Source organism: Lissotriton helveticus, chromosome 5_1 (assembly GCF_964261635.1).
Source record: "Lissotriton helveticus chromosome 5_1, aLisHel1.1, whole genome shotgun sequence".
NCBI classification, from domain to species: Eukaryota; Metazoa; Chordata; class Amphibia; order Caudata; family Salamandridae; genus Lissotriton; species Lissotriton helveticus.
In genome coordinates, this window is record NC_136065.1 from 1,198,615,521 (window position 1) to 1,198,634,683 (window position 19,163).

General features: G+C 45.9%; 1 protein-coding gene across 1 annotated transcript in view; it reads right to left on the reverse strand.

The window, feature by feature from the left end:
* Window positions 1–3,138: 3,138 nt before the first annotated feature.
* The window catches only part of RAB11FIP2 (RAB11 family interacting protein 2), a 141,471-nt gene continuing 125,446 nt past the window's right edge, over window positions 3,139–19,163 (reverse strand). Inside the window, exon 5 of the mRNA XM_078643905.1 lies at window positions 3,139–8,740. Coding sequence (XP_078500031.1) covers window positions 8,513–8,740 — 228 coding nt within the window. The 3' untranslated portion in view covers window positions 3,139–8,512. The remainder of the gene's footprint in view (window positions 8,741–19,163) is intronic.

Consider the following 19,163-nt stretch of genomic DNA (forward strand, 5'->3'; position numbering starts at 1 on the left):
ATCGTCTCCTTCCTCGACGGAAGAACACAAAGAGTCCGCCTACCACCGTACAAGTCAGAGGCCACCGAAGTCATCTGCGGCGTCCCTCAAGGATCCTCGCTGAGCCCGACTCTCTTCAACGTCTACATGAGCCGCCTCGCGGCCATCGCACGCCAACACAACCTCAACATAATCTCCTACGCCGACGACACCCAGCTGATCCTCTCCCTGACCAACGACCCCGCCGCCGCCAGAGCCAACCTGCACGAAGGGATGAAAGAGGTTGCCGAGTGGATGACGACGAGCCGCCTGAAACTGAACTCAGAGAAGACAGAGGTCCTCATCCTGGGCTCCTCGCCCTCCGCCTGGGACGACTCCTGGTGGCCCCCCGCCCTGGGCACCGCACCCAAACCGACGGACCACGCACGCAACCTGGGTTTCATCCTGGACTCCTCCCTCTCCATGACCAGGCAAGTCAACGCCGTCTCCTCGGCGTGCTTCAACACCCTGCGCATGCTTCGGAAGATCTTCTGGTGGATCCCCACAGAGACCAGGAAAACCGTCACCCAGGCCCTCGTCACCAGCCGACTGGACTACGGCAACGCACTCTACGCCGGAACCACCGCCAAGACCCAGAAGAGACTCCAGCGCATCCAGAACGCCTCAGCCAGACTCATCCTCGACATCCCACGACACAGCCACATCTCCGGACACCTTAGAGACCTGCACTGGCTCCCGGTCAACAAGAGAATCACCTTCCGCCTCCTTACCCACGCACACAAAGCTCTCCACGATTAAGGCCCGAGCTACCTCAACAACCGCATCAACTTCTACACTCCCAAACGCCACCTCCGATCTGCCAGCCACGCCCTCGCCGCCGTCCCACGCATCCGCAGAGCCACCACAGGAGGAAGGTCCTTCTCCTACATGGCCGCCAAGACCTGGAACTCCCTCCCGGCCGACCTGCGCCTGACCCAAGACCACCTCTCCTTCAGGAAGAAGCTCAAGACCTGGCTGTTCGAGCAGTAGCGGCACCCCCCCCCCCCCCCACCCCCAAGCGCCTTGAGACCCTACGGGTAGGTAGTGCGCTCTATAAATGTCTTTGATTGATTGATTGAATGACTGTGTGGGTGGCTCTGTATGTGTGTGTGTGGCTCTGTGTGGGTGTAAATGCAATAGGTCATGCATATGCGAACGATTAAGCTATTGGCATTGTAAATGACAATGCCATTTATTGAACGATTAAGCTATTGGCAATGTAAATGACAATGCTATTTATTTATGATTTAAAAAAATAAAAATAAAAAAATGTCATGAGCAATGCCAATAGCTCTACCTTTAATAATGCCGAGACCATTGCATTGTAAATGCTTGTTAAGGCATGGTGCTGAAGAGAAAAGCCGCTAGCCTGTTTACACTCAGGATTAAAGCAGAAAGAAGATGCTGCTTCCCTGTGATTGAGCAAATATCAATGTGGGTACCATCTGCAGTACCAACAGATGCAAAGTGTGCCACCCTGAAGTGGTTTATGAGATGTCCACTCATTTGAAAGGTGCTGCTGTATTTTTTTCTGAAACGTTTGCCTAAAGTAAGGCTGAGAACACAAACATCTGGCTGTCACCAGTCCGGTTTTAAAATGAACTGTACGGTGCCTGACTGGGAAGCCATGCTCTGGATTTTTCTTAGTGCTTGTTGGTAAACTGTGTCATACATTAGCAGCACTGGAAATCTGTGGCATGTATGAGGAAAAGAGGGCAGACTTATTTGTGGAAAAAGCTGGTATTGATCAAAATCTGATGCCGGTCTGGTAGGCCAGTCACAATGTGTCATAAGGAAAAGTGAATTGCTATATACAGACCGGATAGAGGGTCTGGATAACGTTACCGTGCTAGGAACTGGCATGTGTTGCAAGTTTGTTACCAACAGCACTGTATCACGGTGCAACAAAGGGACTATAAATTAAACTTCTAATTTTTTTTAGGTAGAATTGGAGAAGATAGTACTAGAATGTATATGTATATCATTTCCTTGAAACCAATGTTACCAAGTGTAAGGACTTCATCCTTAATAATGTGCATGCCAGTCAGACTACGTGCTAGCCATTCATAGTAATATTTGCAATTTAATAATTGACATTTACATTTGCTATTTGTGGTTCGAACGGTGCATGGAGTTTTGGTTAATGTACATATGACTTTCTACAGTTAAAAGGCGTAAAGACTTTTTCATGCATACACGCTGCTGAACTGAGCAAGGATGTTTCATACATCCACAGTGTAATATGCTGTTAATTGCAGTGCTTTGTGAGTGTTTGAAGCTATTTTCAGTAATAGTACCTAGGTGTTACGCAATGAAACCGATTATGTACTTGCTGGAGGCGAATACTTCAACCACGACTGCACTTTTTCATAGTTTGACAGCAAATGTGGAAAGTGCCGTTGGCATGCAGAGTGTGGTGTATTTTTAGGTGCATAGTTTGATAATTAATCGTAGAATTGTAGTAAGTGGAAGGAAGGAGGAGTGCAGCAGTGTGCTGAATTAGGGAGGAGACTGCATTTCTGTTTGTATTGTTGAGTTAAAGGGAGGGGTGGTATCTGTATTATTCTGCCTTTGATGTCGATTCTTAGATTAGCCCCTTGCATTTATGTCTGTGTGCCAATTGCGTCATCTGGAGAACCGCTGACACGGTAGTGACTGGCCACGCAGTGGGCAGAGTTGGTGATGGTCAGGACTGGTGGGCCCTTATTAGATCTCTCCCTATCCATTTACTATTAGAAGTGTTCCCTCTATCAAATAAAGAGCCTACAGAGAACCTGCAGCATGCATATTCTTATATGGCTTGCAGCACAGTGTAAACTACATTATTTCTATCACGGTTGTATTAGATCACAGTATTAAAGTCTTAAAGTAACACCAAGCGACTTCTTTGCTGCAGAGACTACACATTGGGCATGACCATCACTGCAGTGACATCAACATGGAAGTGGCTCTTACTACAGTTAGATCACAGAGTGATGCCCTAACTCCTACTCCACAGTGAGAGTTCTCTACGTCCTTCCATACCGCAGATGCATCAATCACTCCATGACTTGGAAGTTACCACAAAGTAGACATAGGGAAAAAAAGGTTTCATAAAAATATAACTCTATAGTCTACAGGAACCATTAATGTATTTTTTTTATTTTAGGAACACTTGTCAGTTTTTTTTATTATGGAAGACATATCTGTACAAACAGCAGATCACAAAAATTACATATATTGGCTGATCACGGGGGTTACTCTGAGGAAGAATTCACCCTGCCTAAGATTAAGGGTTCAATGTTGCCTTAGCCAGAGTACCAACAGTACAGCCTAAAGCCACAGCATAGGTTTGTGAAGGCCCGTGCGGGCAGCAGCAAAAAGAAGAGCTGGCGCAAGCATGCTTTTTGGTATCTTAAGGAGAGCTGCTATAAGAACAAGTTACTTATCTTTGTTAAAGCTCTTTCTGTTGAATTATCTATCTAACCACAGATTCCATTCCTTAGAATATCTCCCAGGTAACAGACTGGATCCAGAGATTTTTTTGGAACAGTGCTCCCATGCACCCTAGCTAGCGTCATAGGTTTGCATTGGCTCAACGTGGAGGAAATAGAGATAGTAACAAACTCTGATCTTTCCAAGCCCAGTAGCCTCGCGATAGCAACCTTGGAGAGCAGCACGGTCACTTACTGTAGCAGAATGGACAGATGATCCTCTGAAATTATTTGTGGTGTGAGAGGGTAGTGGGTGGGAAGGAGTGACAAGGCAGGACATGGCTTTATGAACAATTTGTAAGACCAGTCTGTCGGACATGATGGATCGTCACCCCAGTAGGAAAAGGTGAACTCCGTCTCCCACTGGTTGGGCATGCGCCACCAAGGGCAAACTACAGCGATTTATTGGCTGTTGTAGCAGAAGAAGAATTGGAAGACTAGAACACTGGTGCCCTTGCTACCCATCATCCTGCCTGCCAGACCCAAGTCCGTGATCTCAAAAGGACAGGGTTGTCTGTTGCATCACTGGCTGGGAAGTCTCTGTTTATTTGCCAGCCCTTTGGAACCCGGTCTGAACTATCTGAACTGAAGCAGAAACTGTGTGGTAGGGGCCAACAGTTCCAAGCAAAGTGCTGTAGCTCTACGGTCTTTAAAGCCTTCCAACATGAATTTTGCATTTTTTACTAGAGATGTGATACTTATCAAAGGGCCTGTCCATTAGGGAGGCATGTACATTGCTAGAGGACCCAGTGGACCTCATCCATGTATGCTAATGAAGGGCAACACTGGTACCAACCGCCCTACTGAAGCAATCCACGTGGATAACGTACTTGGTGCCCTGCCCATCATGTATTGTCTAGGACAAACAGACCTAAAGATTTATCAAGACCACTTGCAAGATCTCACTGGCCATGTCCCAAACGGCATTTGTGTAGCGGTCCAACAGGCAGACTCGTGGAAGAAAACATTTGTTTGCCAAAAGTATCAATCCACTTAGATTTTCTATTCCCAGGAGTGGTTTGAAATTCACTTGGATTCATTGTACTGGTCTAAGCTTGCATAATAAGGCTCTTTGCAATGGTGAAAAAAAAAACATGTCTCTAGGTGTCAGTCTATCACATTAGGCCACCAGCCTATTCACAGGTGGGCAAGTACATTGTTTAGACCAAGTAGCCATCAAAGTATCTGCGAGGTCACCAGTAAATGAAAGTAGAGACTTAGATGTTGCTGGCCAAGTGGCATAATTTCTGTCAGAACGTTTGTTTTAGTCTCAACGGAGAGATGCTGTAATCCTAGTACCTCTGCTGTCCTCCAAACAACCACTACAAATAAGGCACTCTCTTCCATTGGTGGCCCATGTGGCGAGTCAAGCAAGAGATATCCAGCCCAATCGCATTCTGTAAAACAAGGTCTGCATCTCCAGTATAATGAGGGGTGGAGGGCATGTCCTTCACCATTATCAACAAACTGGGGTGCACACTGTTCTGGCACAGGGTCTGATTTAAAACCAATAGGGATAATGAAGTGCCTGCTGACAGGTGTGATGTGGTAGAGGCACATATGAATAGAGCTTATGTAATTTTGCAGGGCAGCATGAGTCGATCACAAGCTGAAGTTAGTTTTGTGTGTGACATGGGCATCGACACCTGATCATCTTCTGGTGTCAGTGGTGTTGGCACCAGTGTTGGGGTGGCAAGAACTGGCTTGGGGCAGAGTGGAAGCCTGTACCAGAGTCAATAAGGAAGGGTGCTTTAACAGATCCCAAGGGGACATACTGCTGATAAATCAGTAACCCAACTTGAGGCCCCGGTTGTTCCATGGGGCCCAAAGGCACCCCAGAGGGAGCAAGAAACACACTGAAAATTGGCAGCATGACCTCTATGGAGTCCTTGATTTGCTGCAGGGTGCATGATGGGCCAGGAAATGTGAGGCACATCTAGACAAATTGAGGAATTAGTTCCATGGCTGGTGAAATTGAAAGATTTTGACTTCCATCATGAAAGTCTTGGGTCTTCTCTTTGGAGTTACAGTGGCTGAATGGAGGCGAGTTCTACTTTGCATTCTTATGCTTGTATTTGGACTTATTGGAGGGCTTTGTGCGCAAAGTTAAACAGTCGCAGGAGAGGTCCCAGGACAGACACCAGGTCCAGAGTATTGACATGGAAAGGAAGGGGGATATACGTGAAGTCAACAACTAGTTCTTTTGTTCGCTGACATACAACTTCACCTCCAGGTCTCGTCTGCATTAGTGCATGTATACAACTTCAATTCATATCCCAAACCCAGATATCAGACACACCTCATGGGAGTCCATTACCTACATCTGCATCCTTCGTCATGGCCAGGGCTTGAAACTTGCTCTTTTCAAGGGGGATATCATATCCTAGCACACTGTAAAAACCATTTTGGAAGCTGACAAAAAACTGATAAATTAGGTAGCAGAGCTCTTAATTCAGCGTCGGAGGCATGGAAAAGCCAGTCAGCACACAGTAGTGGAGCTTATATGCAGCTCCACTACATCACTTCGAAGGTGGCATGGAGCCAACAAGGAGCTGCACAATACCACCTTGCGGTGCACAATAGCACTGTATGAAAAACAAAAATCAGGATCTAGTTTGACGTCTGGGGATATTCCAAAGTGAAGAATCTGCCTGTAGAAGTACCCATCAGAAAATGTCCTCATGAATAACTGTGCATGCCGTATCTGGCTACATTCAAAACTACTAAGTCACATGTAGCTAACAAAAATTCCCAAGCAAGTAGTGTAAAATACAAAGATGTATCCTGAATATAAAGTGCATGCACCTTTTAGTCATAAAACAAATCTACGGAAAACATAATATTAGACCCAAATGAATAGCGAGCAAAATATGTTCAGGTTCATTTTCAATAGTTTAGGAGGAAGGGAAGGGGTAAAAAGAAAAGTGCTGTGGAAGAAGGGAAACAGAGAGGTTTACAATAGCTAGTCATGAGGCACTTTGCTTCTCTTGCGATGGCATAGGTAGAGTGGCATGCATAGAGAATGTAAAGTACATGCCACTTTCTGGGTTAACAAGTGACTCCATGTTGTCAGGCACACCCAGTTCACATTTCTGCTCTTTCCTTTTTTGAAACCATTGCAATCTGGTTCTTTTATTCAAAAGGTTGAACTAAAGTGAAACAAGACTAGAACTCCCATCAAGTGCTTGGGTGCTAAATGGCAGTCACCTTGGCGCTTTAGCATACTTATGTTAAGACCTACCAGACAACGCTGCAGTCCCAAAATACAAAGTTTCTTTCACCCAGAAGGATGATGTTAGATGTGTTTCCTCCTTCACTGCACCCTGGCATTCAAGTATTCTGCAGATCCAAAGCTGGAAAGAATCACTTAATTGAACTTGTATTTCCTTCAAAACTGGTCCGTTGAGTGATAGAGGTGAGTGGAGAGCTGGATCCTCACCCTAATAGTTCAGTCCTACATACCTGCTTGGTCACCAAACATAAAGTCAACAGAAAATTAAAGCTTGAGCAACATGACTGTCATTGGTCAAGTATCCCTCAGGGACTTTCGTGGATCATGCGGCCACAGCGTCACCCGGTTTTGAGTAGCAGGTACCCTTTCTCCAACGTCAGACAAGAATAATTTCCTGATTGCTAAAATCTGAAGCAGGGTTATGCGCTTAGTACGCAATCGTTCTGTGTGACAAGCTGCAAGCACTACTACCATTAACAGACGCAAACGTATGAAAGCTTACAGCCAAAGCCCTTTTAAACAAAAAAATGTATACGCAAAACCACACACTACTGATCCCATATGATTAGTCATGCTATAAAGGTCAAGAATTCTTATAAATACTTCATTATAGAACAATAGTCCAATCACAGCAGCTGTCGGTAACAGGCACATGTCCAGCAGAGGCAGTCTAGTGGCCTAGTCAGGAATAACGGATCATTTGTGGAGAAGTGTGGCTCACTGGTTAGAGGCGGCAGACCCTGAAGCAGAGCTCAGGCCCGGGACCAGGGTTCAAGACCCGACGCGGCAGGATCTTGGGCTCAGTGTCAACGGACTCCATAATTCTCGCCTAGGTGCCTACTCTAATCATGGGTCCCACTCTGCAACTCTGGGCAATAGCTTGCTTAATCTCCACAACGGCCCCAACAACGCTGGGATGCTTGGCTTCACCTTGGGGGTGCCCAGGAGTGGGCACTTCACAGGGAAAGCCAGGATGGGTTCCACAGCGGTATGCGTACCAGCGCTTTGAGACCCCCCCTGGGGGTGATATGTGCTCTATACAAATACAAAATTATTATTATTTCTGCAAGGCAGAAGCTTCTAGCTCTTGGTATCTTAGCCACGTCATACAGAGCAACACTGGGAGTCACCCATGTCAATGGCTGGTGGACCCGAGGTGCAAATGTCAGGATACAGAATTATGTTTAACCATAATATTTTTAATGCCAAGACCAACCTTAGACTGCTATAACAAACCATACACCTCGCCCTGCAATTATATATCCACGAATCTGTCACCCATCTCAGTTTTTGTACCGTGTATCCCTTCCTCCTAAATCCCACTCTTTTAGTTCTCGCCAACTCGGAAAAAGTGCAACTTTTATAACCAGTTGGCTAAGTCGTTTGCTTCAACAACTAAACAGGTCCTACCTCTACGGCCAGGCAAAGGTCACCTAAGTGAAACAAGAGTCCAAACCAGGAGCAATGAGCTACCACAGTGTCACAAGGGATGGGTGCCGCCACCACCAGTCCTGAAGCACTGGACACCATGTTGACTATGTACCGTATGCACACGAGCCACAAAGATGACTCATTAGGCACATTGGTCCCGCTGTTCACCATGCCCAGAAGACCTAGGCATGCTTCCAAGTGTATACCTTAGTCCATCCCAGGCTGTGGATTTCGCCATAAATGAAACCAAAAAACAGCCTCAATCAAAAGACTGAAGAGATCTCATACAAAATATCAAAGGAGTGGAAGCATGAAGGGCGCACAGGGCTCGTTTCTCCAAGCAGGTCTTCAGCAACTACTAGCTTTTAGAGAATTTGCCTGCCCGGCGAGCCCGCTCATAGGGCACGCGCAGGATACCGGGGGTCTCCTCCATCACCCGTACCAGTAGATCATCAATGTAATCTTCCAGCTCCCTGATGTGTGTGTCTTTCTTTTTCAGGAGTTCCTTGTGCTTGAGCAGCTCCTTCACCACCTCCTCGTGTGTCAGGCTGCTATAGGCAGAAGCCGCTTCACTGTTGAACTGGTCCTGTAAAAAAGGAGCAAAATACTTTCAGCAATTATAATTACGCAGGGTTATCTCTACTTTTATTTAATGGTGCAGAACAAAGAAGGGGTGTCGTCTGGAAGAGTTAGTAATTATCAATAGAACACAAGAGATCAAATCAGCTTGATGGAGAGGTCAGTAACAGAAAGGTAACAGCCTTATAGGAGTCAAATTTGTTCTCACAGTGTTCACAAAGAGGGTGACTGACCATTTCTAAAAGGCGTTACAGCACTGAGGCAGCTATAGCAAGTCACCAACTACCCACCATGGAGAACCTACATTTTAGAGTGCTTTGTCTGGGCGGGTCTGCAGATATTGGTGTTTTTCCGGGAGCGAACACTGAGCTTTGATTTTCAGATGCTCTACATACTGGTCATTGTGCGTGATAAGGACTAATGTCAGAATCCTCACCATAGGGAGGGAATTATGCACCTTCCTGGTCTTGTTCTTCTACTCCCCTGATACACACTGTTTAGGGGTGAAAAAAGCTATAAAATGGGGCATCTATTAGTGGAGCATATAGAGAGGAGGAGCCGACCTTTCCACGTCCTATAGCAACATACAACTATGTCTGTGACTCAATCTTGCCAGAGCATTAACATTGATCCAACAACATCCCTTTTCGCTATGGTGTAGAGAAAAGTGATCAATATAAAGTAAATGGATATTTAGGATGCAATGGGATACAAGCCAATCTGATTCCTACACTGCAGATCATTTCAGCTGGGCAATCACAATCCAATTATTTTGATTTTCCACCCGATGTGGGCGTTGTTATAGGAGTCCTTCTAGATAAGGAAATGAATATGTGGGAAGAAGTATCCATTAGAAGAGCACATTACCGACTTTTAGTTAACACTTTTTCTTTAAATACCCCTTGTCTACACGATTGAAGTGTCTGACTGGATTAGTGTGACTGAACACTGGTGCCACTATGGTACCAACCACAGGTTCACGACTCCTGGAACTGATGTTGCTGCTCTAAAATCGTGCAGCCCGTGCCTGTGACATCAATTGCGCCTCATCTGCCTCACCCACAAAGGTCCTTATGAAAACATGCCATTTTCTAGAGATCCCCATTAAGATAATTACCAAATCATTCCTTCATCAAATGTGAGGGCAATAACGAATCTCCATAAGACTAGAGTTTTAATCAGAAACAGCATTACTGAGTAAGCTTAGAATTCTGCCCAAAACATGTTGCAATGCAGCTTGCACAAAAAATCCTCACTCCTGGAAGTCAAGGCAACAATTCTTGGTAAATGTATGAACTCATGGCCAGACTGCTGCCCAACAGAAGGTTAGGACAGGCACACCTCGAGTGCGCGAAATAAATCCCATAAATATTTCACATAAAGCATTAATACCTTCAGATAGTTCCTTGTAAGTCAATGCATAGCTGACGTGTTCCAGAGCCAACACGTTTGGAGATTGTCTCCTTCCTTTTCACGTTTTCAGTTTAAATAAAACATTAAAAAACGTGTTATGTTGTTGGCATTTCTATGACGTAACACCTGCAAACACTGTGTGCAAAGTGTGTAACGCTCTCCTGGGGTGCTTCAGTATGCAATTCTCAGGCTGAAGTCTGAGTCATCCTGTGATTATATGTTCTGGGTATGGTGGACTTTTCCATCTATGATTGCGTGGCTGTTAAATGTTCAATGAGCTATTGGTCCCCAATTTTGGGGTCTAAGCGGTCTTCTGGATGCCATTTACCAGTTATTCTTACATCTCATGGGGAATTAACATGCTCTTTGTCCAATAATTAGGGATAGTCTAATAGTCTAGGCCTGGAGTTGGTGGCTGTGTGGTTGTTTCTGCCTCATGTGTCTTGGTGGCAAGTGCTGTTGGGTGCAATGTGATAGCCTGCTTTATGGCTTATCAGCAGTGTAGTCAATGAACGTGGGTTGTGTGTCTAACCTTCCATTCTGCTGGGTGGGGTGGCAACCCTGTATTTCTTTCTATGATTAACATAAAACTATGAAGTTGTTTTTGGGTCAAGTTGATGTAGGAAAGAGTACCATGGCCATAGTCCACCTTTATCAGGCAGAAAATGTGTACACTGATACTTTAGTTAAAACTGGTAGTTGTTTAATCCTCCTTTCTAAGAGAATTGCGGTAAAAAATACCTGCAATGTGAGTAGGCACAATCGACAAGAGAGTAGACGATCATAAGGAGACCCCATTAAATAGGTGGGACGTTGATTAGGAACCCTTTAAGACAGTGACAACAATCAGTAACTGAAAATGATCCCTGTTCTGGGGAAGGAAAGATTGCAGAAATATTTCTTTATGATACCCACATTTCACTAATTGATCTAGCCACCTGGAGGATTGCATCCCAGTCTCGATAATTAAATATTTTTGGGATAATCGTTCGAGGCGGGGGCACTGAAGTTCTATGTGCTCTTTCAATTGAAACACATTTTGAAGGTCTTTTTGGTAGGAGCTTGTTCACAATGAAATAAATCTTCCAGGAGAGATCAACACTGGGGCCCTCCAGCCCCTCTGGGATCCCCACTGCTTGAATTATTTCTCCTCGCTCTCCCTTCTTGATCTTCTTCTAGTCTTGCTGCCATATGTGTGGCCTGCTGTGTCAGTGTGAGTACCTGAGACTCTAGGCATTTTGTTGTGGCTTGCAGCTGGGTGATGTTATTTTCGGTCGTGGAAACGATCACTGAGCTTGGAAAGGTCCGCTCTGATTAACGTAACATATACATATTGAATCTATTTTTGGCTCCAGCGCGCTCTTCACATCCCTTATCGCCACCATTATGGCAGTTAGGGAGGGCTCTGCCTCTCCCTCTGGAACTTTGGAAGGCCTGGGGACAGCATATGTGTCCATTTTGTTTGGTTGAGGGGGCCCCACTCCCTCTGGTTTCACCATCCTTTCTTATCCTGATCTCTAGATCTGGACAAGGCACTTCCAACCCCATGCATGCAGGAAGGGAGATGGAGACAACAGATAAGCCTTTGTTCGTGGACCATGTCGAGCCCAACACAGGGGAGCAGATATGCAGATTCTCCCTACAGCACTGCTGATTGTCGTCTTTTTTAAGATTTCCCAGCCAACCAGGCCTCCGTGGCACATCCTGCCTCTTGGAAAATGTTTCACAACGGGCCTACCTCCCTCCAGGACCCAGGCTGCTTGGGGAGGGGAATGCGGCGATCCTGGGAACGCGGAGGGAGGGATACCACCTGCTAAGTACAGCTTGATCTCCGCCATTGCAAAAACACTGAGACAGCCGGCCCGTCTCATCTCGATCTATACTCTCCTTCGTTGTGTTGTGCCAAGTCCACTCCTGCGGTCCTCCTCTGCTGCCCGGAACTTCACTGCACACACCCTCCTGCCATGGCCCCTCTCACCTCCAGCCTGCGGCCTCTCTGCGTGGGTGGGGGGCAATGGCTGCTACCACTGCAGGCCTGGCCCGGCTTCCCAACCAGCCAACCACTCATGTCTCTTGAATAGGGCCGGTTGGAAAGGAGAGCACAATGGCTGTTCCTCGGCCGGCTACCAGTCTCGCCCCGCAGGTCTCGGCCTCCACTTCCGACCTTCTGAGCACGGCCCTGCTCTCTGCCACAACCCAAGCCCATCAGCGGCTTCAAATCTCAAGCCGCCCCAGGCCGTCCCCGGCTCCTCAAGCCTGATAGGTGTGAACCTCTTGCAGACACCCCTCACACGCCATCCAGTCTCTGCAGATAGCAGCTCCAGGCAGCCCTCTTTTCGCCAGTATTTGCGTTCCGATATTCCAGGCTCGTAGGGCCCAGGCACCGCACCGCCAACAACTCTGGTTCCTTGGACGCACTGTGTGGTCCACAACACCAAAATGGGGCCTCTGGGTGGGGGAGGAAAACGGCTCCCACACCCCTGCTCTTCATCTGCCAGTTACTGTCATCCCTCAGGACTCCAATTACTGACGGATTACAGGGCTCCGTCTGGAGCTCCACTAAGATGCAGCCATCTTAGTCTGCGGTCAAACCACGCCCTACTTAATTATTTTGTACACTGTAGAGAATTGAATCTGGGAAAATTAAAATCATTGTTGATCTTTTGGCAGTTTTAAGTCTTTCACTGGTTGGTGAAATGGTTGCCTCATAAGAATCTTGTCCAATACATACTAACACATATCCAAAAAGACACACATTGGGTAAAACCCTTTGATACATCATCCCCCTTTTCTAACAAGTCAATATTGATAGCAGGTCACTTGCCAAACACCCCAGGCTTCAAACATTCAATGCAAGTTGTAGCGACAAGTACCTATTTATAGAGGGCTGTAACCATGCACATTAGATAGTGATGAAAACACGACAGAAGGCTTTACATATGCCAACAAAATTCATAGCTACAAGATATCCCATTGTTATGAGTGAAACCTTCCACTAATACTGGCTTTTTACCCACCTGTTCTTTACTGCTGCATTTATTGAGCCCACATTTACAGTGTTAACAGCAACATTTTGAGTACTGAAAAGTATGTCATGTTAATTGCAAGGTCAGGCCTGACTTAAAGTGAGACAATTGCCATGGGGACATTTGGCAGCTATAAATACCTACACAACAACAGCAGAACCACCTTATTGTAGTCAAAGAGTTCAGAAAAGCACTGGCAAGCATGCCTAAAAAGCATCAAGTTTCATGTGACTTCAGGTGCAGGGCTACAAATAAATCTGGTATAATTCAACGTTTTAAAGATTTCACAAGGTACCATGCTATTGGCAGGGTTGATCAACCCTACAATATCATAATATTCTGTAAGGAGTAGGTGATTGACACCTAACAAGGTCCAGAAATGTGTTTATTAAACATTTGAGTATACACACTAACTTTTTTAATCCATTATAGTCTTGTAAACCAGACAGAGGCCCGACACAGTGGGTAAGGTAATGAGATGTGAGAGGGTAATGAGATGTGAGTGAGTACAATACATAAACTTTCAATGCTTAAAACCGTCTAACTTAAGTCCCTTAGACACACTGCCAAAGGGAAGATACTAAATACCCTTCTTTACCTCTTCTTGAAATTAAATATGTGCTGTATAACAATCACTCAAAAAAACATGTTTGGCAAACACTGGGAAAAACACAGTTTTTGTACATGTTGAGAGTTCGAAAGCTGAATAAACACTGACCGTCACGGACATCAAATCAATTGGAAAACACTCAGAAAACACCACTAAAACCCACAAAACAAACACTGAAAACAGGACAGCATACTCATGTTGCAAAGCTCTGGCTCCAGGTCAAAAAGCCCTGGGTGATACCCAGGCCAGCCCCGGTTACAATGTATTCATCACACACTTAAAGAGTTGTGGAAAAGTGAACCGCACATAATCAGGAAGGAGGGAGGAGCAGTGTTTCAAAATCTGCCATTTCTCACAATGGGTTTGTTCCTTTTGCTAGCAGAAAAGAAACGTTGGCTGTCCATAGTGCCCGATTCCTCCACGTAAACCCTTTTGTTCAATGACATACATGCGCTTTGAATCCCCTCTGGAAGAGTGGTCAAGAAGACACTGTGAGGATGAGGCAGAGGGTTTTTGAAGCACCTAACAGTAGGTATGCAGTAAGGAAGTTGGGATAACCAGAAGCCTATTGGTGTTTCGGTATTCCGGTCTATATAGCCCAAGGAAGTAATGTGCTTTCTATGTTGTTGTTAAAATTAGGTACACAAGAGCCTCACTGAAGCGAAAATATGGCTTCATCAGCTGGCTCTATGTGAACAATTGCTGTGAACAGATAAGATTTAATTTGTGTCCAGTAAGCTGTAGATCCAGTGCATATAATGCCCTCCTAATAACCCATGAACAGAAACCCTAGCTGGCTAATGGAAGTGCAGTCAGAATAAGAACGCCTACAGGTGAAGTTTCTATGCCATGTGCGTTTTGTCAGTCTGTTCGCTCTTTGCATACCTGAATTAAGGTAGAAGTAGCTCCTTATCAATACATGCCTCAGGAAATGTAAGAAGGACAAAACGATATGACTAAAGCATGCACATGTCTCTGGGTAGGCACCTTTTTGGGTGAAAGGTCATCACCAAAAAAGAACAATAGTTACTTACCTGTAATCTGTGGTTTTCCAGTATTGGTGTCTTTCATAGATTCACATGCCTGAATCATTCCCCGTCGTCGGAGTGGGAGTCCCATGGTACATAAAAAAGCAATAATATGCCATAAATATGTAGTAATACTAATAGAAAAAGAACCAGGAAGTAAAGCAGCCAATGCTACAGTAGGCAAAAAACTTCCACATCTATGACTCTCATAGTCATTATGTATAGTCCAAACTACAGCCAATCAGGCGCCAGCACCCACCAGAATGTTCTCCCCAGAGGCTCAGGCTCTCAGATTTTCTCGCAAGGAGTGAAGGTAAACCATAATAGCCTAAAAAGCCTCTGAGGGGAGGTGTGCGGGTTGCATGTGAATCTATGAAAGACACCAATACTGGAGAACCACAGATTACAGGTAAGTAACTATTGTTCTTCTCCAGTATTAGGGGTGTCTTTCATAGATTCACATGCCTGAATCAGAGTAGCGAGCAGTACATATCCTTGCTGAACAGACGCCCATAACGTCAAGCTTGTCAGTTAGTAATGCAAATAACAATGCAAAGTGAAAATACACATATAGTATAAAGCATAACATAATGCAATCATGGAAATATGTGAAAACATAACATAAGAAGCGTCTGACAGCAGAAAACAAGGAGGTGGGAAACAGAGGCTCACCTTAATGAAACAGATTCCGTAGAACAGCTCGACCCACAGAAGTATCAGCCTCGCTGATTGACTCTAGACAGTAATGTCTGGTAAAGGTATGGCGACTAGCCCAAGTAGCCGCTTTGCAGATCTGCGGAAGAGGAACTCCAGCAAATAAGGCCGTAGATGAGGAGACCGCTCTTGTAGAGTGCGCTCGGGGCGCAGATGGTAAAGGTCTCCCAGCCTGTGCATGGCAAAAGGCAATGGCAGCAGATATCCATCTTGCAATAGTCTGTTTTGAAACTGCCTGCCCCTTACGAATCGCACCGTAGGTAATGAACAACTGGTCAGAAGTGCGTACAGTAGACGTTCTTTGTAGATAGAATTTAAGACATCTTTTAATGTCAAGCGAGTGTAAAGCTCTTTCCGCAGGTGTTTGCGGGTCTGGAAAGAACGACTTAAGAACAATAGGTTCGTTCAGATGGAAATCCGAAGGTACTTTCAGAATGTATTTAGGATTTGTGCGAAGTATCACAGAATCACTTGTGAATTGCAGGAAAGGATGATGCACAGTGAAAGCTTGGATATCACTAACCCTCCTGGCGGATGTTAAGGCTAAGAGCAGTGATACTTTCCACGAAAGATACTTCAAGTCGGCTTTATGGATGGGCTCGAATGGGTGACGCATGAGTTGACCTAGGACCACATTCAGATGCCACGAAGGAGGCGACGGCGTACAGGAGGGAACATTCTAAAGAGGCCTCTAAAGAACTGTTGGATAATTCTTGCTGAGTACAGAGAATTGGACCCATCCTGTCGATATCTGGATATTGCAGCCAGAAACACCTTTAAAGTAGCATGAGACAGACCTGTTCGTGCTAACTGCAAGAAAAAAGGAAGAATTTCCTCAGGTTTTGCTAAAAAGGGGTGAACCCCTGCTGAACGGCACCAGATACAGAAGCGCTTCCATTTCAGACTGTACGTCTTGATGGTAGCGGGCGCTCTAGCCTTGGCCAACACCTCTTTACAGTCTTCCGGGATGTTCAGGTGTGCGAACTCACGGTGTTCAGGAGCCAGGCCGCTAATCTCAGCGATGCTGGGTCCGGAGGGAAGACTTGACCTTCCTGAATGCTGAGCAAGTTCGGGATTGGATGCAACTGAATTGGCTTGCTCTCTGACAGTAGGAGGAGCTCTGTAAACCAATACTGGCGCGGCCATCTGGGCGCAATCAGGATGAGTCGGCAAGGTTCCTTCTTCATCTTCCGCAGAACCTTGGGGACTAGTGGAATCGGTGGGAAAGCGTACGCAAACGTCAGAGACCAATTGATGGAGAACGCATTCCCCAGAGAATTCTTGTGGGGGTGCCAGCTTGCGAAGCTCTGGCATTTGCTGTTGGTATTTGTCGCAAATAGATCTAGGTCTGGCCAACCCCAATGATGAAATATGTGTTCCACTGTCTCCTGGTGAAGCTCCCATTCGTGGGTGGTGATCGTTGTTCTGCTGAGTGCGTCCGCTAGGACGTTTTCTGTCCCCGGAACATGCACTGCTTGCAAATGTACATTGTGGTGAAGAGCCCATGTCCATAAATCCTGCGCCTCTTGAGACAGGAGAAGAGATCGAGTTCCCCCCTGCTTGTTGACGTAGTGCATGCTTGTTGTGTTGTCTGTTCGTATCAACACATTGGTGTCCTGAATGATGGCACAAAACGCCTTGAGTGCAAGAAAAATGGCTCTCAGTTCTAAACGGTTAATGTGCCACAGTTTCTGTTGCGCAGTCCATTTGCCGCTGATCGTGAGGCCTTGTAGATGAGCCCCCCAGCCCTCGAGGGATGCATCTGTAGTGATGGTTAGACTTGGTGCTTCTTGAAGGAATGTACAACCCTGACTCAGATGACACCTCTGTGTCCACCAAAGAAGAGACTTCTTCATGAGTGGCGTGATTTGAATGAGGTCCTTGAAAGTGCCCGAAACCTGCTGCCACTGCAAGGTTAGTTCCTCCTGAAGCGGCCTCATTTGAAGCCGGCAATTTGGAAGTAATGGAATACAAGCCGATGCCATCCCTAGAAAAGACTTGTACAGTCGGACTGAAACTGACTTCTTTGCATGAGATCTTGTGCTAGCCGACTTATTTTCCTTTGTCTCTCCTTGGAGACGAAAGCTCGGAGTTTGTGAGTGTCCAAAATCGCTCCTAAGAATGCTCTTATTTGAGACGATTGCAATTGGGATTTGCTGAAATTGATTGTCAGGCCTAGAGATTGAAACAGGTGCAGACACTGTTGAAGGTGACGTTGAACGGTTTCGTGAGAACTGGCCTTTATAAGGCAGTCGTCCAGATATGGGAAAATTTGTATTCCCTCCAGCCGGAGGTGCGCAGCCACTGGAGCTAACACTTTTGTAAATACTCTTGGAGCTGACCGCAGTCCAAAAGGAAGGACCTTGAACTGGTAGTCCCTGCCAGCCACCCTGAAGCGAAGGAATTTCCTGTGGCGAGGTAGGATGGGGATGTGGAAATATGCATCCTGGAGATCTAAAGTGACCATGCAATCTCCTGCTGCTAGAAGATGCAATATTTCCTGAAGAGATAACATCCGGAACGTTAATTTCCTTAGATATTTGTTTAAAGCGCGAAGATCGAGTATCGGGCGCCACTCCCCGTTCTTCTTCCTTATCAGGAAGAACCTGGAGTAAAATCCTAATCCTCTCATCCTCTGAGGAACGCTCTCGATCGCTCCTTTTTGTATCATCATTTTGATTTGGGTAAGCAGCTCCTTCAGGTGAGCTGGAGGCGGTCCTTTTGGCGGTACATTTGGAGGGAATTTTTCGAATTCTAGGGCATGGCCCCTGGCCACAATATCCAGGACCCATTTGTCTGTTGTTATAGACTGCCAGTTGGAGTAAAATTTCAATATTCTTCCGCCAAGTCTTTTGTGAGGGTGGAAAGATGGTGGTGGCAGGTGAAAAGTTTCATTGTCGCTTGTCTTTGCCGCGGTAATTAGTCTTACCCCTGTTTGGGGTGTATTGTGATCTTTTCTGCCCATAAGACTGGTAGCGCTGTGTCTGATAGCGCTGGTTACCTTGTCGGTATGTGGATTGTTGTTGGTATCCACCTCTATTGAAGGACGTTCCACGTCCTCTCGCTTCTCGAAAGGGCGGCTTGTGGAATTGTAGAGTGCCCAAGGTTCTGGCTGTTTCAGTATCCTTTTTAATTGTCTGTAAAGCTTCCTCCACTTTGGGGCCGAATAAATATTCGCCATCAAATGGCATGTCTAAAACTCTGTTTTGGACCTCTTGCCTGAAAGAAGTGGAACGTAACCATCCCTGTCTACGCAGGACAGCAGCTCCTGCTAATTGACGAAATCCTGTAGATGCGACATCTACAGCTGAATCAATAATCTCTTCAGAGATCCTTTGACCTTCTTGAAGAATTTGGAGTGCTTCAGCCTTGGATTGCTCAGGGAGGAGATCGATAAATGGTGCGATGTCAGACCACATTTGGCGGTCGTACCGACCTAAGATGGCCAATGCATTGGCAGCACGAACAGTTGTTGCAGCCATGGTGGAAACGCGTTTTCCAATTGAGTCTAGGCGTCTGCCATCCCTATCCGGCGGCGCCGTAACTGCAGAGAACGGATTTCTGGCTCTCTTCTGAGCAGCCTGGACAATTACGGAGTCAAGTTTTGCCTGTCCTATTAGACATGCAGGCGTTTTTTGG